The 26075-nt window shown below is 42.0% G+C and overlaps 1 protein-coding gene across 1 annotated transcript in view; it reads left to right on the top strand.

Moving 5' to 3' along the window:
* Nucleotides 1-215: 215 nt before the first annotated feature.
* The window catches only part of LOC136862906 (zinc finger protein rotund), a 275534-nt gene continuing 249674 nt past the window's right edge, over nucleotides 216-26075 (top strand). Inside the window, exon 1 of the mRNA XM_067139185.2 lies at nucleotides 216-361. Within this exon, the coding sequence (XP_066995286.1) occupies nucleotides 334-361 (28 nt within the window). The 5' untranslated portion in view covers nucleotides 216-333. The remainder of the gene's footprint in view (nucleotides 362-26075) is intronic.

The raw sequence follows: 26075 nt of genomic DNA, 5'->3' as shown, positions 1-26075 counted from the left end.
GTAACTTTAAGTTTTATATATTGAAACCTGTGTAAAGGAGAATTGTTTTTCTTGAAGATCCAACGGAACTGTGAAAAATCTACCAAGCATGCGTGTGTAATGTGCGGAGACAGTCGCCTGCTAATTATATAAAGGCACGTGTGCCCAGCTAGCCTTGAATCGCGCTTCAGAAAAGTCCTGCTCCAATTAACTGTGTAGAGGAAGAGTCACATAAAGTTCCGAGTAACATTTTAAAACATTGAATTCTAGGCTTTGACTGATCGATGTGCAATATGTCCTAATGCCTCCGGCCTGTCAGTGTCTTGCGAAGTTGTACGAAACCTCTGGCTATCAATGTTGTTGGATGTACCCTTAGAAAACGGTGAGTTTTAGGTAACCACTAACACATAGATGTATTGGTTTTGCTTTAACAGAAAGGAAAACTACCTACCTCTCATAAGCTCTGCCGGCTTTCTTGGCTTCTACGATCCCGCCTAACCTAACTACACATGCACCTGTTAAAGCTGACTCGCTGCTATGCTCCCTCCGTGGTCTTCAGTGAATGGTATTTCTTCTGTAAAGTTCCTAGAATTTCGGTACCAAACAGAACTGAGATATAGCATGTGATGCTATAGCAGACAATTTTGTAGGTTGAAGAGAAATATAGTCTACTTTGGAACTAACTGAAACTGTTTTATAGCCTACTTATTTCAAGTAAAACAGTGTTTGCTGGTTAAGTTTTATTACTTTGATTTCATTAAACCTTCTATTACTCAGTCCATACAGAAATTCGATAGATGTGATACAGGTGAATTCAATGAAGAATAAAATAGTTTATTCTATTCATTTAAAGTTTTCAGTACCTCTATTCATTGGAACACTTAATCTTGATTTAGTCTATATTTGGACTTTTACGCATTTTTTATTAACTTTAAGTATAAAATGTATTGAGATAATTAATCTGTTTTAAGAACGAAAGACTCCAATACTTCGGTGAATAGGAAGGCGAAAAATAATAGAATAAGATCCGAGTACATCTACTCTCACTTGTAGGGGATAATTTTGCATTTACCCTGAGTGATAACGATTTCTTAGATAGTCCCAGTGTCTGTAGATTAGCTGTTAATAATTGCACCTCCTGCCAAGTGAAATATATTTATTAGTCCTTGGCGACGCTGAAGGTTTCATATAGAACTAACGAACAGGACATTCTTTTCTTTTGATTTGGAAGTTTGAAATCGAAGACAAAATTATGCATAAAGTTTGCATTGAATGTTACAGCATGCTTTCTTCAAAGAAAGAACTTTTAAATAAAAGTTAAGTAAAAGGAAGCAAACTTTAGGCCTTGGGGCTTACTGGACAATTTCAATTTTGGCATATTTTTACATCCAACTAAGACCAGGGCCCCGGAAATTTCAAGTAGGGAACATATTCGGAAATATATTATATAATAATTTTACTGGCAGTTTGATTAAACATTTACATGAGACATTAATTTTGTATTACCACGAGTTCAACAGGTCTGAACAATATTTTATGGTAGTTAGATTTAAAACAAAAAGATTTTATTACCACAGACGTCACTGCCGTTGAGCGTACTTTTGATTCATATGAAACTTGTACTGATTGCAGGAATTTATTAATTTATGACTGACAAGTATAACTTCTTTCAAGTGGCTATTCACTGTATTGCACCTGAGAGAAGGCAGGGCTGAGAGGCTCCGACGGTTAAGATGCTGGCTTTCTGAGCCCAAGTTGGCAGGTTCGATCCCGGCACGTAAAAGAACTCCCGTGGGACAAAAGTCCAGTACCTCGGCGTCTCCTAAAACCTTAAAAGTAGTTGGTGGGACGTACAACTAATAACTTTCTTATTATCTGAAGGAAGTGTATCTTTATTTCCCTCCCAGCGGTCCTTCAAAAACACCATTTTAAGATATCAGAATGTCTAGCTGGTAATAAAGGACTGCTGATGGGTGTATAATCGTATTAATTCTCAGTGTAGAAGCTGCTTGTATACCCGACAGAGCTCACTCCCTGCCCAAGGTCGGCTGCTAGTTGGTGGCGACCTTGGCAGCCAAAAGTTAGCGGGATACACTCTCGACCACTCTGGTCGGGAGTGTCTGGTGTCACATAAAATATACTCTTTCACTCACATTTCCGCTGAGTTCCTGAAGATACTCATTACTTCAGGTTAATACAGAAAACAGTGCAAACTGCCAGTTAACATAGTCGGAAAGTTGTAATACCATCTTTAATAGCCAACGCTTTGTTTGCCCTTGGCCTGAATTGGGGCCTAATCTGTGTCTTCTTTCTTATCTTGACACTTTTACATAACTAGATGTATCTGAATTACTGAAACACGCATTTTGGCTGAAGCACAGATGAATTCCTTCCTCGCTGCGTTTAGTGTTGTAGTCTCTTATACCAAGATTTAACTTATTGAATATTTAAAATACCTACCTCCTTAACCATGCGTGATACGACAAGATGCTGAACTTTGAGACATTCGATCCTTGGTCATGGTGACATCGATTGCCTACACTTCGCATATTCTTCCTCACTTGTACTTTCACCCATCCTAGATCACATTATTTACTGATTCACACACTAACACAGATGACACATGTTGATTGAGAGTTTTTCCCCGGGATAATTAATAATAATGTTATTATTTTTTCGTCCCACTAACTACTTTTACGGTTTTTTGGAGACGCCAAGATGCCAGAATTTTTTCCCACAGGAGTTCTTTTACATGCCTGTGAATCTACCGGCACGAGGCTGACGTACTTGAGCACCTTCAAATACCACCAAACTAAGCTGGGATTGGACCCACTAACTTGATCTCAGAAGATCAACGCCCTACCGTCTGAACTACTCAGCCCGGGCCCCGAGAGGGAACGCAATGCTAACGACCACAATATCCCTAACTCGAAGAGAAGCAATACCAAAAATCATCTTCAAAGGACAATTCTACACAGATTAATATTTATGACTTCGGGTAACAACGTTGCTTTTTCAAGACTCAGTCTCCACTCCTATAATTGAGATAGAGGAACGTCAAAGTTGAAAGGTTTAATTTTCAATGTTGGCAGTTGTCACTCGTTTTGCTGTTGCTGCTTTCCCCTACTTTTTCCTTTCACGCTTAATTCAAGAATATTCGTGAATGGAACTCTATTTTTAATCTTTCGACTTATTTCCCAAGTACCACTACACGCACAAGTGTATGTATCACAATGACACTCATTATCAGACATCACAGCAACACACGCATGTGAGGGAGGTGATTGCCGCGTTGTCCCAAGAGCGGTGAACACTAACTGTACCCTTTATACGACAAAAGGTGTGCAAAATTACAGTAAAAAGAAATTTAAATACATTTTAAAATAAGAGTAATACGGCAGAGTCCATATTTACGATGTTGCATGTTGTTAGAGATGTACGTTACGGAGAGACATTTTGCCCTTCTTACCCAAGCCACGAATTCCAGACCTAGTAAAACAAGGTTGATATTTATTTAATTTATTGCAGAACATATTCATACTCATTCTGTGAGCAATTCGAATTCAATATGAAGACGGAACTGAAAACTAATATATCATTATTTGTCTAGTAACCAATTCATATGTAAACTTGGACGTTAGCGACCTAGTCCGTGCCCTCCGCTAGCCAAGGTTCAACGATCAAGCATCTCTAGCAGGAGTTTTCTAGCAGTAGGCAGGCTAGTTCCTTTCCGCTCCTGCTCTAGCCAGCAGCATATGGCTACCCATCCACATGCTGAACATGCCCACTATTGCTTAACTTCAGAAATCTCACGGGATCCGGTGTCTCAACCTGGTTACACCGATGGCGATATGGATAATAAAATTTCTGATTTTGAAACGTTAGGATGCAGAAATTAAGACTGTAGTGAGCGTTGTTATTATCATATTACGCCAAAGAGCCTGGGATAGCGAAACAAAGGATCTCTCCTTAATATCTAATGATTTACTGTCTGTTGCGTTACGTCCCTATTATACATCAGATACGAATCAAAATGGCAAATTTCATTTGTATCTGATTTTCAATATTTTAGGCTTTGGAGAGCTGCTATTAATCGGAAAATTTCCAACCACCACTTCAAGCTAGAAATAATCGAATCAGAACCAGAGGACACTTTCATGATGGTATAACAACACGATTAATAGTAAGACAGAAGTTTTGGAAGTAAATCCAATTAATACGATATCCAAACCAAACCCCACGGCATTTAACGCCCTTGAAAAGGCTTTGGCCTGCCCAGCGACCGCTGCACAGCCCGAAGATCTGCAGATTACGAGGGGCCGTTATTCTGGGCTTTTGAGACCGGGGCTGCCATCTCACCGTCAGATAGCTCCTCAGTTGTAATCACGTAGGCTGAGTGGACCTCGAACAAGCCCTCAGGCCGAGAGAAAAATCCGTGACCTGGCCGGGAATCGAACCCGGGGCCTCCCCTACACCACGGGGCTGGCAATTAATACGATATAGCACTTAAATGCAGTCCTGACATGATGCGAATTTGGAGATCAGACCGAAAAGTAGGCCTACATTCGCCGTTTCCAGTATCATGCACAGATGACGTATGCCAAGCTACGCTGAATGCTCTACAAAAGGCTGAGTTTTGGACAAAAGAAACATCAAGTAATTCGTAAATTTTGTACGTAATATTGTAACTGATTTCTTAGCCCCGTAGTGTAGGTGTGGCTTATCTTCCTCTTACCCGAAGGCCCCAGGTCCGATTCCCGGTCAGTCTAATGATTTTAACTTTGGACTGAGAGCTGGAGCGGGGTTCTCTCAGCCTCATGTGACCAGCTGAGATGCTGTCGAATATGAGATACAGCGGACCTGGACGCAGAAGAGACTGTCGTCACGTTGACTACGCGAAACTCCAACATCTTCAGGCTGTCTGGCCGGACAGCAGTCGTCTTGGCAGTACAAAGGCCTTAATGGCTTATGTATGCCTTGGGAAAATAATAATAATAATAATAATAATAATAATAATAATAATAATAATAATAATAATAATGAAAAATGAACTGGCGTATGGCTTTTGGTGCCGGATGTGTCCGAGGACATGTTCGGCTCGCCAGGTGCAGGACTTTCGATTTGACACCCTTAGGCGACATGCGCGTCATGATGAGGATGCAATTATGATGAAGACGACACATACACCCAGCCCCCGCCAAAGAAATTAACCAATGATGGTTAAAATTCCCGACCCTGCCGGGAATCGAACCCGGGACCCCTGTGACCAAAGGCCAGCACGCTAACCATTTAGCCATGGAGCCAGACAATAATAATAATAATAATAATAATAATAATAATAATAATAATAATAATAATTTATATTTTGCGACTGTAAAGAAGCAAATAATTACTATACTTCCCACAGACAGTGTCTTAAAAAAGCTATTTCCGTGCAGCCACTTCATGGCCTTTGGAGAAATGGAAGGTAAATGCTTTCACTATCCGTAACCTCACCATTAAGTGGGATAGAGCGATTAGCTCTATGCCCGGCTGCCTTTACTACAAGGAATTAACCTGGTACTCATTTTTGTGTAGGCTAATTGAACCTCAGGGCCAGTAGCTCTCTAGAAGTAGAAATTTCTGTTCTAAATGTTTCGACTTCCTGGCGAGGGATCGAACCTACGTCCGCCCAGGTGAAGCGAGCCGCCCCCTTCCATTTCTGGTTTCTGGGAACAACAGAAGATTTAAGGTGAAAGAACTGTTTTATTTTAATAACTTAGCAAAAAATTGCCCCTTTAATACTTCTGGCCTATATTATTGAAATAAATACCTTTAACATCTCGGTTAGGCAGCCCCTGTGAGTAGTCTAGTATCTAGTTAAAATAAATTACATATTTGTTGTCTTTTAAGAAATAGAATACTCAGGGGCATGATTATCGCAGTTGCTTAGCTGTTCGTAAATATCTGTGACAATCTGAAGAAAGTTACGTTACGGAATAAAATTTATATATGTAAGATTTTTTAGAAATTATCATAATAAAAATATTAACACTGATCCATTCAAACTGGAATGTCTTATTTCATTCTGACGTCGTGCCCCCGAGTTAATTTCACCAGATCCGTGACGAGTTGTTCACGTGTTGTATTTATAGCTTTCGTTCGGAGCTCAAATTCGTCATTTGGTACACCTGTAAACCTAGAATGTGTCTGACACCTCTGAACATCGGTACTTACTACCGCTGTACATATTTTTCTACTGAATATAATTTACGTCCGTCTCTGTGGTGTAGTGGTTAGTGTGATTAGCTGCCACCCCCGGAGGCCCGGGTTCGATTCCCGGATCTACAACGAAATTTGAAAAGTGGTACGAGGGCTGAAACGGGGTCCACTCAGGCTCGGAAGGTCAACTGAGTAGAGGTGGATTCGATCCCCACTTCTCCTCCAGGCAAATGCCGGGATGGTACCTTACTTAAGATCACGGCCGCTTCCTTTCTTCTTCATTGTCTATCCCTTCCAATCTTTCCATCCCCCCCCCCCCCCGCAAGGCCTCTGTTCATCATAGCAGGTGAGGCCGCCTGGGCGAGGTACTGGTCATCCTCCCCAGTTGTATCCCCCGACCCAGAGTCTGAAGCTCCAGGACACTGCCCTTGAGACGGTAGAGGTCGGATCCCTCGCTGAGTCCGGGGGAAAAACCGACCCTGGAGGGTAAACAGATAAGGAGGAAAATGAAAATGAAAATGCTAATAATCAATTTAGCTTTACTTTTTAGGGTGTAACCTTTAATCCCAAGCTTAACTCGGATTAACAGTTAATAAACTCACGGTGATCATTGGTTGCTTGATGTGAATTTACGAGTAACGAAACAATTTGATAACCTCTGTTAATATGGGGTCTATGATATTGTAGCTCTAATTATTCAGGTACTAGTGCCATGAAGTAAGATATGATCCTAGAATGTGCCTGGAATCAGTGTGAAAACTTCGAGGAGGACGGATCTGGAACTACAGTGACGATACCGTTATTGCCGGACTTCGAATCGCATACCACCAAACAATGCAGCTCCTCAGTCTTATCTGCGAGTGTGTGTTAACCTATCGGCTATAAATGTGGATCCGAGAGTAGAGCGTGAACGTTAACTTGTCCAAGTTCGCTAAAACGAAGAACCACCAGGCTCTATATTCTCAATGAAACGAAAGGATCTCTTCATCTCGTAACAGAAATATCATGCTATTTTAGATCAGCACGGTTGTATAAACGTTAGTTTATAAACTAGGTAATCTGTATTTGACAGATCTTATATTCAGGTGTTTTGATAGGAGAAACTAAATTTTATCATTTTGATTCTCAGAAGTTACTCTGTTCTACATTCACTCTCCTCATCACACAGGGGATCACGTAAATATAGTTTGCCCTTGTTTCTCCTAAATAATATTCCGTTAGTACTTATAGGCACTAAAAAATGTTATTTACGAAGTTTTTCTCAAATGGCAAAAAAAAAAAAAAAAAAAAAAAAAAACGTACGAGTACCACCCTATAGCCCCAGTCTTCCGCAGTCCTGTTTTCTACACAGCGAGACTCACAATTTAATTGAGCGGTTACGAAGTTAATAACATATACAGTACTTGGGAAATCACCATTTGCTAACTTACCTGTTTAATACATTTCACTTTCGGCTTCCATTATTGTCTGTGGTCTCCATGGCTAAATGGTTAGCGTGCTGGCCTTTGGTGACAGGGGTCCCGGGTTCGATTCCCGGCAGGGTCGGAATTTCTAACCATCATTGGTTAATTTCGCTGGCACGGGGCCTGGGTGTATGTGTCGTCTTCATCATCATTTCATCCTCATCACGACGCGCAGGTCGCCTACGGGAATCAAATCAAAAGACCTGCATCTGGCGAGCCGAACTTGTCCTCGGACACTCCCGGCAATAAAAGCCATACGCCATTTCATTTCATTGTCTGTGGTCAGAGTAGCTCTCCACCCAGGTGCCCTGGGTTCAATTTCCATCTCTGCCATGGGTTTAAGATGGATTTGTCCGGCTCCATGGCTAAATGGTTAGCGTGCTGGCCTTTGACCACAGGGGTCCCGGGTTCGATTCCCGACAGGGTCGGGAATTTTAACCATTGGTTAATTTCCTTGGCACGGGGGCTGGGTATATGTGTTGCCTTCATCATCATTTCATCCTCATCACGACACGCAGGTCGCCTACGGGAGTCAAATCAAAAGACCTGTCCTGGGATCTCCCGGCACTGAAAGCCATACGCCATTCCATTTTTTTCAAGATGATTTTTTTTTTTTTTTTTGCTAGTTGCTTTACGTCGCACCGACACAGATAGGTTTTATGGCGCCGATGGGACAGGAAAGGGCTAGGAGTGGGTAGAAAGCGGCCGTGACCTTAATTAAGGTACAGTCTGGTGTGAAAATGGGAAACCACGGAAAACCATCTTCAGGGCTGCCGATATTAGGGTTCGAACCTACTATCTCCCGAGTACTGGATACTGGACGCGCTTAAGCTAAGATGAATTTAAGAGCGGTTTCAGGGACTAAAACACGGTGTATTTAGCCTCCGGTAACACGACTGGGAAGAGAAATAGCTTTAAAATATCACTTTTTCTTTGATCAACCAAGAAGTTGGTTTCCCACTTAAGCTCCAGGAATGGTACCTAATGGACACCACGGTCACTTCCCTTTCAACCATAGCCCCAATTGAATTACAGATACGCATATACTGTAAGTACAGACACAAAAGTCAACCATAACAATTAACAAAAAAATAAGTTCCCAGTAGGAAACCGCAATTTAATTCCATCGATTGTAAATGTTAAATACATTTAAGCTCTTTAGGCCTTTTCAGTCGTGAAATTACCAGCGTTTCGCCCCAGTGAGGCACTGGGCTCATTAGTTGAATTACCACAGTTTTCCAAGCTGCTGGCGGCTAGTGCGCCGTTGAGACACCACAACAAGCCTTCTTATGTAGGAGAACCTGAGGATTTGCAGGGTGACTGGCTTGAATCACTGATGAGAATTCCAACTCTAGGTTGGAACTCAAACTCGAACCCGCAACATCACCTCCGGGTGCAGAACTGCCTTCTTTGTCAGTATCACTGGACTCATTTTCATCGTTTTCCTCATGTGCCACGAGAACTGTCTTCTCAGTTCGGTCAACTCTTGTATGATTACTTTCAATGAGTTATATCAACTATAGGCACATTTGGTTATTTTTCTTGTTGATGTTTCCGACAAAAAACTGTTTCGCGAAAATGACTCTATACGAACTTAACGATATAAACAGTGTTTCAATATTGAGAATCTCTCGCTCACAGCCAGTGAAATGCATTGCGACTGTCCTGTCTATTTCTAAACTGTGATAGTTCCCTTGTTAAAAAGCACATTACACGTATCTATGCCTACATGAATGGCCGTATCGTCGACAGCCAGCAGTGTGGGCTTCGGCTCAACAGCGACTGGAAGCCAATGATAAAGATTTGTCGCACTGGGATGCCCTGAAGTGCCTTCAACTCCGCCCTGAAGTGAACACGCTAACCTGGTCAGCGGCTAACCGAATACACCACTGAAATAGGCACTTATATCAGAAACTGTCGTCCTTCGATCTGATACTGGCCATGAGTTGATTCACAAACTTTTAAAGGAGTTATGTGGAAGCGGCTTGAACTCAGACATCAATCTCTTATAATTATTTCTTTCCAGCCCTCGTCTAATTCACAGGAGACTCTAAAATTGTGTTCCCCGGTAAGCACAATGGTTTACTGCATTTTTAAAACGTAAGAACTCAACAAACCCTAAAATATATTGGTTGTTGTTGTTGTTGTTGTTGTTGTTGGCGCATTAACCCATATACTAGGTTGATGCAGCTTACCATGCCACCCTATGCCGTGCTAACATTTCAATTTCTGCGTAACTACTACATCCTACATCTACTCTAATCTGTTTGTCATATTCATACCTTGGTCTACCCCTACAATTCTTACCGCCTATACTTCACTCGAAAAGCACGGAGCAAGTCCTGTGTATCTTTTAAGATGTGTGCCCTAACATTCTATCTCTTCTTCTAGTCAAATTTCGTCTTATCGTTCTCTCTTACCAAATCGATTCAGTATCTCTTCATTCGTGATTCGATCTATCCATCTAACCTTCAGCATTGTTTTGTAACACCACATTTCGAAAGCTTCTGTTATCTTTCTTTCTGAGCTAGTTATCGTCCATGTTTCAATTTCATACAATGCCACGCTCCAGGCGAAAGTCTTCAATAATATCTTTCTAATTTATTCCTATATCAATGTTTGAAGTGAGCAAATTTCTTTTCTTAATAAAGGCCTTCCTTGCTTGTGCTAGTTTGCATTTTATGTCCTCCTTACTTCTACCATCGTTAGTCACTCTACTACCCAAGGAAAAATATTAATCAACTTCCTTTAAGACTTCATTTCCTAATCTAATATTTCCTCCATCACCTAACTTAGTTCGACTGCACTTCATTAATTTTGTTTTGGATTTACTAATTTTCATCTTGTTCTCCTTCTCCAAAACTGTGTCCATACCATTGAGCAATTTCTCAGATCTTCTGCAGATTTAGGTAAAATAACAATATCACGGCAAATCTCACGGTATTGAATTTCCCTCTTCTTGGATTGTGATTCCCTTTCCAAATGCTTCTTTGATTTCCTTCACCGCCTGTTCTACATAAACATTGAAAAATATGGGGGACACACTGCAGCCTTGCCTCACTCCTTTCTGGATTGCTGACTCTTTTTCAAAGCCCTCGATTCTTATCACTGCAGACTGATTTTTGTACTGATTGTAGACAATTCTTCTTTCTCGGCATCTGATCCCGTTCGCCTTCAGTACCTCAAATAGCTTGGTTCAATCAACATTAAGGAATGCCTCTTCTAGATCTACGAACTTCATGTACGAATACATGGGCTTGTCCTTAATTCGTTTCTCTGAGATCAGATATAAATTCATGTGTTTGTACATTTCTTCTGAAGCCAAATTGATCATCTCTGAACTCAGTTTCAACTTGTCTTTCCATTCTTCTCTAAATAACAGTGTTAAAAATTTGCAGGCGGTTGTTTTCACACTTGTCGGCACCTGCTTTCGTGGAATAGGTATAGCAACATTCTGTCTAAAATCGGATGGAACTTCCTCTGTATCATACATCCTACACACTAAATGGAATAACCTCGGCATGCAGGTTTCTCCTAAGTCATTCAGTCATTCTGAGGGTATGTCATCAGTTCCAGATGCCTTGTTCCTATTTACGGTTCACAAAGCTCTGTCGAATTCTGGCCTCAAATTTGGGTCCGCCATTTATCAGCATCAACAACCCCTTCTTGTTCCAGAACCTTATCATATATTTCTTTCTCTTGATACAATTATTGGATATGTTCCTGTCATTTTTCTGCCTTGTCTTCTTTGCCTACTAGAAGTGGGTTTTTTCATCTGAGCTCTTAGAATTCATACAAATAGTTTTCCTTCTCCAAAGGTTTTCTTGATTTTTCTGTGCGCAGCATCTACCTTTCTTAGAACCATAAAACATTCAATATTATTTCTCTTCTCTTTCAGCCATTCTTCCTTAGCTGTCCTGCACTCTCTATCAACTTCATCCTTTAATTACCTATATTCTTTTTTCCCCTCCTCATTGTTTTGCATCCCTGTACTTTCGGCGTTTTTCAATCAGTTCTAGTATCTCCCGAGTTACCCACTGATTCTTACTTGATCTTACCTTTCTTCCGAACCTTTCTTCAGCAGCTCTATTGATCTCATTCTTCACGACTGCCCACTCTTCATGTACTGTGTTTCCTTCAATCTATTAATTTAGTCCTTGTGCAACATGTTCCTTGAAACATTTTTTTTCAACTTATCTACATCCCATCTTCTTTCTTCATTTCTTCAATTTCTTCAACTTCTTTAACTTCAATTACAATTTGCTTTTACGCCGCACCGACACAGATAAGTCTTATGGCGACGATGGGATAGGAAAGCCTAGGAGTGGGAAAGAAGCGGACGTGGATAACCATCTGCAGGACTGCCAACAGTGGGGTTCGAACCCACTATCCCCCGGATGCAAGCTCACAGCTGCACGCCCCTAACCGCACGGCCAACTTGCCCGTTCTACAACTTCAGATGGCACTGCATGACCAACAAGTTCTGGTCACAGTCCACGTTTGCTCCTGGGAAGGTCTTGCAATTCAACACATGGTTTCTGAATCTCTGTCTAATCAAAATGAAGTAGCCTACGGTATATCTGATACCTTCCCGTGTCTCTAGCTCTCGTCCACAAATACAGGCGTCGCATGTGGTGTCTGAACCAAGTATTAACAAGGACTAAATTATGATCGATGCAGAATTCATCCAGCCGACTTCCTATTTCATTCCTATGTCCATGTCAGAATTCTCCTACTGCATTACCTTCTCTTCCTTAGCTTACCTCTGCATTCCAGTCTCCCATCAGAGATTCGTGCCTCCTTTTACATATTGTGCCAAGTGTTCTCTCTCTCTTCATATATTATTTCGATTTCTTCATCATCCGCTGAACTAGTACGCATGTAGACTATTGTGGTGGACATTGGCTTGGTGTCCATCTTGACAACAATAATCCGTTCACTATGCTGGTCATAGAAGCTTACCCGATGCCCAGTTTTCTTATTCATTATTAACCCAACTGCATTTCCCCTGTTTGATTTTGTGTTGATAATTCTGTAGTCGCCGGATAAATATCCTCCTCTTCCTGCCAACGTACTTCACTTATACAAACTACACCTGACTTTAGTCCAACCAGTTCCCGTTTCAGATTCTCAGCGTATCACGATTCAAACTTCTAGCACCGGGCAAGTTGGTCATACGGTTAGGAGCGCGCAGCTGTGAGCTTGCATCCGGGAGACAGTGGGTTCGAACCCCACTGTCGGCAGCCCTGAAGAAGGTTTTCCGTGGTTTCCCATTTTCACAACAGGCAAATGGCTGGGGCTGTACCTTAATTAAGGCCACGACCGCTTCCTTCCTACTCCTAGGCTTCTCCTATCCGAACGTTGCCGTAAGATCTATCTGTGTCGGTGCGACGTAAAACAAATTGTAAAAAAACTTCCGACTCGTAGAATGTCAGTATCCATATCCTGATGATTGCTCCCTCTGGTGTATACTCCACCCGAAGGTCCGAATGGGGGACTGTTTTACCTCTAGGATGTTTTACGCGGGAGGAAGCCATCATCAGTACATCATTCATTCATTCATTCATTCATTAATTAATTCATTCATTCATTCATTCATTCATTCATTCATGCAGAGAGAGCTGCATGTCCTCGGGAGTTAGTTACTGCAGTAATATCCCGTTGCTTTCAGCCATTCGATAGCTGCAGTCGCTTAAGTGCGCCCATTATCCAGCATTCGGGAGATAGTGGGTTCGAACACCACTGTCGGCAGCTCTGAAGATGGTTTCCCGTGGTTTCCCATTTTCACGCCAGGCAAATGATGGGGCTGTACCTTACTTAAGGCCACGGACGCTTCCTTCCCACTCCGAACCTTTTCCTATCCCATCGTCGCCATAAGACCTAACTGTGTCGGTGCGACGTAAAGCAGCTTGCAAAAAAAATTGCTTTCAGCCGTACAGCAGTATAAACACTGAGAAAATAAGTACGCAAAGTTGTACCATGGCCTCGAGGAACGAAGTATTGCATGTAGAGTATATTGTCAATATCGAGTACAAAAGATGGTAACTATAATGTGGGTTATATATTCTCACTTGCAGCTGCTTTAAGAAGAGTTTTATTATCATCACGTACGGAAATCTACATGACGAATCCCGAAATGGTTGCCGTCCTTCCTATATGTTGCGTGTCGCTAAACTCGAGGGCGGATACCGTCACACATTTCCCGGTGCGCCCGTAGAATAACCACCAACTTCGATGAATGGATAATCAAATTGAAAAACAGGCAGAATGGCAATAAAACTACCCCATTACAGTAAATTTTGAAATTGCTTTCCCTCAGCCTGTAGAAAAGCGTTATAGCATGTGATGGTATTTTGGTTCACTCTCTGCAATTTTTTTTTTTTTTTTTTTGTTACTTTGCTTTACGTCGCACCGACACAGATAGGTCTTATGGCGGCGATGGGAGGGAAAGGCCTAGGAATGGGAAGGAAGCGGCCGTGGCCTTAATGTACAGCCCCAGCATTTGCCTGGTGTGAAAATGGAAAACCACGGAAAACCATCTTCAGGGCTGCCGACAGTGGGGTTCGAACCCACTATCTCCCGGATGTGAGTTCACAGAGGCAGAGTTGCTAACAGTATTTAGTAGAATTCCATATATGGCTTTCAAAAACCCACGATTTTCTGCTAAACAAATCAGTATCGTAAGAGCTAGTTATTAATTACTACTACTATTTGCTTTACGTCCAAATAATTACATTTACGGTTTTCTGAGACGCCAAGGTGCCGGAATTTAGTACCGCAGGAGTTCTTTCACGTGCCAGTAAATTACTGAAACGCGTCTGTCGTATTTGAGCACCTTCAAATACCGCCGGACTGAGCCAGGATCGAACCTGCCAATTTGGGGTCAGAAGGCCGGCGCCTCAACCGTCTGAGCCATTCAGTCCGGCTCCGGGCGTATAATTTCATCTCACCTCATCCCCGACAACGTATTAAGAAACGGGGCTAAGGCGTAGTATTCATAGCCTTTCCCCAGTTAATTGGATGGCGGCATTATATGTGTATTAAGCGCAGGTTTATGCCCGGATGCCCTTCCTGGCACCAGCCCTATGTGCAGGGTTGTATTCGGTTCTGCATGTTTTGTAGTGGCTGGAAGTGTGATGTTCTGTACTTAAATGAAGTTGTGAATTAACACGAACACACTGGTGTATTGTATGTGTATGAAATGAAATGGCGTATGGCTTTTTGTGCCGGGAGTGTCCGAGGATATGTTCGGCTCGCCAGGTGCAGGTCTTTCGATTTGACTCCCTTAGGCGACCTGCGCGTCGTAATATGGAAGAAATTATGATGAAGACGACACATACATCCAACCCCCATGCCAGCTGAATAAACCAATGATGGTTAAAATTCCCAACCCTGCCGGGAATCGAACCCGGGACCCCTGTACCAAAGGCCAGCACGCTAACAATTTAGCCATGGAGATTGTATGTGTATGAAGATGTGTATTAAAACGAATGACGACTACCTACTTAGTTGTACTTCCTCTTAAAACAAAAATCGCCGCCACCACCACCACCCCCCCGAGTTCTTCGTTTATTTCCACTAACCAATTGTTGCGGTTATTATTATTATTATTATTATTATTATTATTATTATTATTATTATTATTATTATTATTATTATTATTATTATTATTAGGCTATTGATAATTTCAGGTATTTAAGATGTGTGTTCTCCCAAGATGGCAATATAGTAAGTGAGATTGAATCAAGGTGCAGTAAAGCTAATGCAGTGAGCCCGCAGTTGCGATCAACAGTATTCTGTAAGAAGGAAGTCAGCTCCCGGACCAAATTATCTTTACATCGGTCTGTTTTCAGACCTACTTTGCTTTACGGGAACGAAAGCTGGGTGGACTCAGGATATCTTATTCATAAGTTAGAAGTAACAGACATGAAAGTAGCGAGAATGATTGCTGGTACAAACAGGTGGGAACAATGGCAGGAGGGTACTCGGAATGAGGAGAGAAAGGCTAAGTTAGGAATGAACTCAATGGATGAAGTTGTACGCATAAACCGGCTTCGGTGGTGGAGTCATGTGAGGCGAATGGAGGAGGACAAGTTACCTAGGAGAATAATGGACTCAGTCATGGAGGGTAAGATAAGTAGAGGGAGACCAAGACGACGATGGTTAGACTCGGTTTCTTACGATTTAAAGATAAGAGGTATAGAACTAAATGAGGCCACAGCACTAGTTGCAAATAGAGGATTGTTGCAGACTGAACGCTGAAAGGCATAAAGGTCTATAATGATGTATGTATGTATGTATGTATGTATGTATGTATGTATGTATGTATGTTTAGTCCTCAGCCCGAAGGCTGGTTGGATCCTCAACAGCTCCGCCATTAGCTGTCATAGATGGCCTAGGCATCACTGAAGAGGCGTACTAGGGAAATGAGGAGTGAGGTAGTTTCCCGTTGCTTTCCTCGCCGAGCCAGAAGTTGCTATTACATATCAGTCTGCCAAGCCCACTGAAAAGCATGCACCAACCGACCCTATGAGCAATATTTTCACACCATTCATAGCAGGGACTGGCTGCAGAAGGAATGGCATTACTAGCATCACTCATACCTCAGTCACTTTCATTTTGTCAAAGCCAAGGTTAAAGCTGAGACAGATCAATGAAAGTAACAAGATTGCTCTAGCCTATACCAGAAGACATAGTGCACTGTAAACACTAGGTCCCGCCAGCAAAGGCATATGTATGTATGTATATATGTATGTATGTATGTATGTATGTATGTATGTATGTATGTATGTATGTATGTATGTATGTATGTATGTATGTATGTATGTATGTATGTATGTATGTATGTATGTATGTATTATTGATTCGTTATGCCCTCCGACCCCGCGGTGTAGGGGTAGCGTCCCTGCCTCTTACCCGGAGGCCCCGGGTTCGATTCCCGGCTAGGTTAGGGCTGTTTCGAGGTCCACTCAGCCTACGTGATTACAATTGAGGAGCTATGTGACGGTGAGATAGCGGCCCCGTCTAGAAAGCCAAGAATAACGGCCGAGAGGATCCGTTGTGCTGACCACACGACACCTCGTAATCTTTAGGTCTTCGGGCTGAGAAGCGGTCGCTTGGTAGGCCATCCTTCGGGGCTGTTGTGTGATGGGGTTGGGTTGGTTGGTGTTCGTAATGCCCAACTGAGGAGCGCGTTTGAACTTTAGCACAAAGTTTATTCTTTTCTCTCCAACATCTCTTCATTCGTTCACTGAACGCCTTTCTTCGTTCTTCTGTCCATCCTGTATATTTTCTTTTAGGTTTTCGTACAAATTTATGTTTGCTTACTAAGCTTCTAAATTTTGCTCTACTTTGGATGGTCTCTTCGGTAATACCAATTTCTTTTAGTTCTTCGTTCATTTCTACTAACCAGTTGTTGCACTTTTTCATGGATAGTGCTAGTTTAGAAGTGTCTTTGTCAGCCTGTTGTAATCCATTCTGTGTAGGTATCCGTAGAATTTTAATCGCCTTTCTCTAATTTTATGTGTGATTTCTTCTGTGACTTTATTATTATTATTATTATTATTATTATTATTATTATTATTATTATTATTATTATTATTATTATTCCTACTACCACTATTACTTGTATAACATGCATACAATTAGTACTTGAGGAAGAAGGACATGAAGAATTTTTTAATACATTTTTTCATGGCCTTCGTCCTTAGGGCATTTGGTCATTAACAATGTACAATGATTAATATATTACAGCGAAGAGAAAAACCTTTGGATAACAGGGTAAAATACATTTAGCATGACAGAAAGATCCTAGAAAAGAGCGAAAAAAAGAAGGAAGAACTTGGAATAGACACTCTTGTTTCTTTAAATCCGTACACCAGTTTTCTTGATGTATTTTGCTATTGCAATTACTCAATCAATCACTCAATCATCAGTTACCTGCATTTAGGATGGTCGCTCAGGTTGCAGATTCCCTATCAATTGTTTCCCTCATATTTACATTTATTTATAACAGTTTACCTAGTTTTCTCTTAAATATTTTCATGGAACTTGGAAATTTATCGAACATTTTCCTTCATAATTTATTCCATTAATTCATTGTACACACGTATATCTCCGGCTGTCAATAACAGCTGGATATGTGTTGGAATGGGAAGCCGAAGGTGCACAAGGGCGTCGAGCAATTCTGAGAGATAAGATGTGAACAATTCTGTATAACTGTCTTTATGAACAGCGCCATAATTAAAGCCTTCCTGGCGAGAGAGAAGGCGCAAACTTCTAGGTGGCCCACCCCATCCCTTCAGGAATGGGAAATGAAAAGTTGGATTCCGCTTCCTTAATGCGCGTATACGATGCCAAGACTGGAACAGGAGTGGATATAGTACATGAATTCCTACCTAAAATTTTATTTCAGGCATCCATAACCGAAATATTTCTATGTCTTTTAGATCTCTTTAACTGTCCACCGAATGTTAAACCAACGCTATGATATCCGCTAAGTGGGTTATTATAACTTCAGCCTTGAGATTACTCCCCGCCCCCGCCAAAAAAATCTGGTGGGAAAACCACTAAATTGGTGTCTGTCCGTTGATATTTTGTGTGGAAGTTTATAATCAACTCTGCGCTGTTACACCTTGACATGCCGTCGATCTGAGCCAGCTTCGAGCCGTGACTATGTAGTGCAGGAAATGAGGATGTGATGTGTTCGCACGATTGGCTCTTCCTTCTGGTGGAATGCACTGCAGAAAGAAATACTTCCAGTATTCGTTACTTGGAAGGATCAAACGGGAACCGATTAAAATACCTGCCACTGCTGAGAATGAAACTGTAGCCCTTCCTGCTGCGTAGAAAATGTTCACCTGTTGAGTCACCTGATCAAGGAAACCACAGGCTCGAACTGAAGACTACAACCGAACGGATTTCATTTTGATAGGTGTTCTCACAGTGTACAGTGACATTGTGTACGGACATGCAGCAAGAAGCTCATTCCCCTTTGGTCTGTGATCACGTCAACTCTGTGCTACTGCATTGGCATGCGTGCTACAGGTGTCCAGCGTCCATACGCATGCCACCTGCTTGCCAGCTCCAATCTTAGCATTTATCGGTCAGGTCGTGGGAGAGAGTGATGTCTCCCACGGTGACTCGTAACGAGAAACCAGTGGTTGTCTTGGATAGGTAGGTTAACGTTCCACTTTCTTGCATGACTGCTAGAGTTTTGTTGTGCTTTCCTGTCTATTCGGGAGGGTGTTCAAAATGTATTGCTTCCCTCTTCTAGATGATACAGATGCATATTAGAGCAAACTTTGCAATAAAGAACTGGTGTCTAGTAGTCGTTGTCTGTAGTTTTGTTGATATAACGTTGTTTGGTTCCCTTAAAAGAACAATCAACAATCACTTTCAGGTTCATTCCAAGAATTACACGTGTGCGAATACAATAATAATAATAATAATAATAATAATAATAATAATAATGTATGTCTACCACTTAGTCCCGATTCCTGGTACGAGGTCGAGGATGAGACGAGATGAAATTATATGGCATGTTTTTTTGCGGCTGGTTGCCCTTCCTGTCGCCAACCTCAGTTGAGGAGCTGATGCCAATGAAATGAATGATAGTGAATGAAATTGTGTAAGGAGGTGGAAGGAATCGGCTGTGGCGTATTAACAGGAACTGTCCTGGCATTTGTCTGGAAGTGAATATGGGAAACCACAAAAAAACATTCTCAGGACAGTAATATATACAACAGGTATGCGTACACAGTACCTGCTACTTTTAGTGTTCCGTTGCCTGAAGTCAAAACCGGTATTTAGTTTCAATTTTCATCAAATCTGGACATTTATATATCCCGAAATGCATTTTTGGTACACCGGGACAGTTGACTGTTATCCTATACTGTTCCGGAAAGTTCGGGACGTATGGTAACTAGAGGCGTATGAGCCCAGAATGGGACTCGCCCAAACAATAACGTACTCATATGGGCCTGCAGTGGGCCTGCATGGGCAGGACGAGCCGCACTGACGCTCAGTTAGCGAATTGGTTTCTTGAAGATTCGTGGGTCAGTTGTGACTCACATTTGTGGGCCAAACTCAACAGCACAATGTTGTCAGCTTAATAATTCACTTAGTGCACTTTAATAGTTTTTCAGCAACCAACAGAAATAAAAGCCACCAAAGTGAATTTCGGTGCCTTTGTCCAGTGAACTTCTCAAATAAGTTATATTTTTCTATGACAAAAACGTACACTTTGCAACAGCGCACGGTTCTCCTAAGTCGGTAAATCTGAAACTAGACTCTTGTTCCGACTAGGCTCAAACTTATTTCAGGCTCAGTCGGCTCAACCAGTTCAACGCGCTCAGGTCTATGTGTTTATCCGCGCAAATGGAACTTGGTTAGGCTCATTGGGCTCTGAGTCCGTCCATAAGTCCGTCGTCGTCACAGCCCACGCCCGGCCAAGGAGCTTTTTTTTTCTCGGGTAGTCAGACTGTGTTTGACCTGTGACAATGGCCAGGCAACCACTTAAAGACTCGTTTCAGGCTCAGTGCACACCTCTTATTAGTAATACTGCCCTAGCTAAGCCAGTGGACCACATACCAGGCATTCTGATCCGAAGTTCCTTCCCCTTTTTTCCTTGTTAATTTTTCATAAGATTTGGTATTTCAACATGACTACCTTGACATCGTGATACTGTAATTTTCGTAACTATATTTATTTGGTGAAGATTTGGAATGAGAAATCCGTAACTTGAAATAAAATTCGCTGTGTGCACTTCGTGGAGTAAGGTCGTATCTATCGTGTTCACTATCCAAGTGTGAACACAGTGCAGTGGAACGTGCTTACTCACTCCATAGTTTATAGCAGTTCTCTGTAACAGAACCTAGTATACGTAAGAATATGAACGATCCTCCCGATACCGGGCAGGTAGTGCATTCTGCCCTCAGACTTATTTTGCTATTTGTTTTACGTCACACCTACACAGATAGGTCTTATGGCGACGATGGGATAAGAAGGCCTAGGAAGGGGAAGGAAGCGGCCGTGGCCTTAATTACAGTACGGCCCAGCATTTGCCTTGTGTGAAAATAGGAAACTACGGCAAACCATCTTCAGGGCTGCCGACAGTGGGGTTCGAACCCACTATCTCCCGGATGCAACCTCACAGCTGCACGCCCTTAACCGCACGGCCAACTCGCCCGGTCTCAGACGTTTTATGGTGAAATCAAACCTCAACATGTTTCTCTACTGGAAGTTCAACATCCCCTGTATAAAGAAGCAGCCGCTCTAATGGTATCGTCAAATGAAATTTATAAACCACAATGAAACATAACAACCAAAATAACTAATAACAGACTTATACTACTACCATTCATACCAGGTAATGTTCTTTCTCAATCTGATGTATGTGATCAAATGTGTCATCAACCTAAATGTTTTCGTGCCAACAGAACACCATTAGTAGACTCGTCGATAGTCCCAGAAGGAACTGTTACTAGGGGTAGTTCGAAATCCTGCAATACGGATCGAATTGAGTGTGCGAATATTATTCAGTCAGGTGAGGTACCCCATGTGCATAACCAGTCGAAACACCGTCGCAGTCAAATTAAACGTCATTCTGATACTGATAAAGGCCATTTCTTTGTAATTATAGAAGGACCAGAAAAAACTATGGGTAATTTTCATCCAATGACAATCGGAAGGCTGATATTTGAAGAAAGTATTTGTTCCTAAGAAAAAATCATAAACATTACAAAAACAGGACGTAATAAATTACGTGTGGAAACTGTATCATGTTCAATAGCTAATCACCTAGTATAATCTCCTATATTTAGAAACAGACATCTTGATGTGTATATCCCTAGCAGTGTTATTCATAGGCTTGGAATTATTAAAGAGTTAGATATTTCACTCAGTGAAAAAACATTTTACAAGAAGCTCAATGCGAAGTCCTTATCGTGAACATTAAACGCTTTACAAGGAAAGCACCAACTGCGGACTCGGGCCCAATACCGTTCTGCTTAGTCATGTTTCGAGCACAGGGCCTACCTCCATATGTTTACATTCTCGGCACACGCTGCGTGATTCAGCCTTACATTCTCTCAGTATTACAATGTGAACGATGTTTACGGTTCAACCATTCTACGTCACAATGCCGTAGTAATCAACGCTGCAATCACTGTAGCGGCCCTCAAGATATAAGATCGTGTACCGAAACTGTAGCCCCTTCCTGTGTTCACTGTCAAGAACCTCATCTTTCCACCGACCGAAAATGTCCAGAATATAAAAATGTGGACCTAAATCAAACATCTAATGGCTCAAAATAACATTTCACGAGAAAGTGCACTGGTTATGTAATAACCGACGATATGCGACATCTGTGAATACACCCACATTTAACCGGCAATCCAGAAAAGGATGCCCTCCTGTCTCAGCACATCGCGTAATAACCCTAGTACTACCACCAGCCCCTCTCCGAACAGATGTAGCATCCATTGGAACAGTTACGCCGTCAAAGCCTCCAAGCGAACAACAACACTCCTGATTTTCATCTGCTCTAAGGGGATATTGCTCATCAACATCCACAAGCACTTCTGGTACAACGAACACAGGAGCAACAACAACAATAATAACAGAGTCTTCAAATTATTCAGCCACAAAATTCCAATATTAGATACCTCTCGGCTCAATCTGTAAATCAGTACAAGTCACCGAGACCCATCCCAAATACCTTCATCAACCTCAATTTCCTCTAGTCACAGAACGATTATTTATTCCTCAACCTATACTGTATAGTCCTATATCTCGTATTTCATATACTCCTCAACCACATAACAGGATGACAAGCACGCCTCTTAGAAACAATACAATTATAGATAAGATTTTTAACCTTACCATGCTCTTGATCACGCAAGTTCAGTCCTCACCGGCAGCTTACAGTCCGACTGTTCTTCATGATATGATTGCCAGTATGTTCACGTCTAACGATGGAGTTTACAATTCTTCAGTGGTAATAATAATAATGTTATTTGCTTTATGTCCCACTAACTACTTTTACGGTTTTCGGAGACGCCGAGTTGCCGGAATTTAGTCCCTCAGGAGCCCTTTTTTTCGTGCCAGTAAATCTACCGACCGAGTCTAACGTATTTGAGCACCTTCAAATACCACCGGATTGAGCCACGATCGAACCTGCCAAGATGGGGTCAGAAGGACAGCGCCTCAACCGTCTGAGCCACTCAGCTCGGTATTCTTCAGTGGAACGCCCGGTCTGCTAGTGTGAATAAAGAATCCTTACAACGTGTATTACAAACTGAAGTCGGCGGATGCAGAGTGGGTTTCGGGCCACAATTGGCCACGGCTGGTCCGTGGGCCTCTGTATTCGGGAGACGGCGAGGGGCTGGTTTCCACCGTCGGCTGTCCTGAGAATGGTTTTCCGTGGTTTTCCATTCTCCTGCACTAAGGCGAATGCCGGGACAGTTCCTAGTATATGCCACGGCCGCCAACCCTCTCAACTTTTCCGCACATCTCCTTCTCCGATACAAATCTCCTGGCCTAAGAGATGGCGTCACCGTTTAGGAGGCCGGTCTGCCTCTTCAGAGGAAGAATGAAAATATTTAGTAGTAGTAGTAGTAGTAGTACAAACTGAAAATGCCTCAATTGGAGTTATCTCAGAAACATGGTTTCGACAACGAACGACAGTTAAATTTCCAGGCTACCATGTACTTTGCCATAATCGCGAGGATGGATACGGTGGATTAGCATTATTAATTACGTGCACAAATCCCTTTGCAAACAATAGACAATAGACAATAAACAAATAGGACAGTCTTCAAGCAGTGGCAGCTACGGTTCGCGTTCGTAACCAAAACATAACAATCGTTTGTATATATTGCCCTCCAAAGACAGTCGTCACTTTACGACAATGGTTTTACCTTACTCGCAATCGAGAACCTCCGTATCTTTTCTTCGAAGATTTCAACGCTCACAATACTATGTGGGGATGTATTTGTGGAGATGCTATTTTACAAGTTATGGATGAATATAACCTATATATATTGAATGACGGTTCACCTACACTTCTACCTCGGCCGTCGACTTACCTGTTTGCTCAGCAACAATCTCTACGGACGTTTTATGGAAAACTTTATCTTATCCTTTAGATTGAAATCACTACGGGATCCTAATTTCCTATAATAATCCGCATCGCTATACCTCAAGTAAGCCGGCAGTGAAATGGCATGTTACTAAGCTGACTGGTTGAAATATAGAGGGAGACGAAGAAGAAGAAGAGAATACCTCATTCCTACAGTACCCAAACACGAAACAGTTCGAACCATATAACAGATTTTTCTAAATATTCAGTAACGATACCACAGAGAAGTAAATATCATACTAAGAACCAGCTTAATCCATTTTTAGAATCAGGAATGCTCAAGTATGATTGCTAAGGCGAAACAAGCCTTCAGCCAATTGAAACGCGAAATAACATGAAACAACTATGTAATGTTCAAGAACACAGGCGCCTAAGTTCAACGTTTCCTAAGGAATCGAAAGAAATCGGTGTAAAAGATCTACTGTGAGAAGTTATCTAATGATACCCCATTGTCGCAGGTCTGGTCAACAATCAATAAAATGAGGAAGAATTCGTCACAGTTATTAGCTCTCCACGACTGGATTGAAGACTTCGCGAATTTGATCGCTCCACCGTCCACATCGTTCGACAGTTAACATTCGCCATCTACTCATCAGCACACTTCGTATATGTGCCCTCTTACATCACCAATAGCACTCCATGAATTAGACTTGGTCGCGAAGTCATAACTAACTCAGCTCCAGGGTATGATCAGGTTCATTACTTGTTGACTTCTAATCATCCTCGGTGCACCAAAGAGATCCTTTTTAAGCTCTTAAACGACATATGGAAGAAAAGTGACTTCCCAGCAGCCTCGTCTACTCAAATCATTGTTCCAATATTGAAACCACGGAAGGATCCCAACAATCCATCATCCTATCGGCCTATAGTACTATCATCCTACATCGCTAAGACTTTTGAAAGGATCTTGAAACTTCGGCTTGAATGGTGGATAGAACATCACGCAGTCGTTTCCACGACACAGTTTGGATTCCGAAATGCCAAACGTACATTTGACAACCTCAGCCCATTAACCACTGGTATAGAACGGAATTTTCTTCAACAAATAGTATTTATTGGCATACGATAGTGTGATAATGCGTGTACTAGTATCAAAACTACGACTTTTAGGCCTCCCCAAAATATAGTCTATATTTGTGGGATCAATAACCTCCTGATCAGAAGAACAGTGTATTTCCGTCGTCATGACAATGCACGTTATAGCCCTCGTATTGTTACGAAAGGACTACCTCAGGGTGCTATTCTCAGTCCTTTATTATATGCCACCTACACGGAAGATCCGGCTAGAATGTTTGGTACTTCGATCAGAGTGCTTCAATATGCGGAAAAATGAAATGGCGTATAGCTTTTAGTGCCGGGATTGTCCGAGGACATGCTCAGCTCGCCAGGTGCATGTCTTCTGATTTGACTCCCGTAGGCGACCTGCGCGTCGTGATGAGGATGAAATGATGATGAAGACATAAACACCCAGCCCTCGTGCCAGCGGAATTAAGCAATGATGGTTAAATTCCCGGCCCTGCCGGGAATAGAACCCGGGACCCTTCTGACCAAAGGTCAGCACGCTAACTATTTAGCCATGGAGCCGGACACTATGCGGTTGATGTATGTATTTACGCAGCTTCTGCTAGCTTATGGTTGACATACGCCCTGTATGTGTCTAGACACGGCAACTTCACGCCTGGCGTAATGAACAAGACTCCCCTTATCTGCTGAGAAATCAACTGCTGTTATTTTTGGTCAAAGAAATAATTCCATATACTTCACACAATTCACGCCTAGATCCGTTTTCCTTTCCACTAAAATCACCAGCCAAACTACTAGGACTTCATCTAGATAGTAAGCTTACATAAAGCAGTCACGTAGAACACCTAGTAACAAAAGTTGAACGACTTTTAAATGTCTAACGAGTGGTTTCTAGAATCTGGTGGGAGATAGTGGGTTCGAGCCCAACTGTCGGCAGCCCTGAAGATTGTTTTCCGTACATTCCCATTTTCACACCAGGCAAATTAAGGCCACGGCCGCTTCCTTCCCACCCCTAGCCCTTTCCTGTCTCGTCGTCGCCATAAGACCTATCTGTGTCGGTGCGACGTAAAACCAATAGCAAGAAAAAGAAGAATCTGGTGGGGCGCGGACACTGCAACTTTGTTAGTATTATATAGGGCATTAAAACGTTTAATTAGACTATGACAGCATTTTTATGGAAATGCACCTACGTTCTTCGGAAAATGGATATTCTTTGCTATCCGAATATATCTAGTGACATGAATTCTACTCCTACGAACGCACTCCTA

Source organism: Anabrus simplex, chromosome 2 (assembly GCF_040414725.1).
Source record: "Anabrus simplex isolate iqAnaSimp1 chromosome 2, ASM4041472v1, whole genome shotgun sequence".
NCBI lineage: Eukaryota > Metazoa > Arthropoda > Insecta > Orthoptera > Tettigoniidae > Anabrus > Anabrus simplex.
The sequence above is the reverse complement of the archived record's forward strand: the minus strand, read 5'-3'. Positions and strand labels throughout refer to the sequence as shown.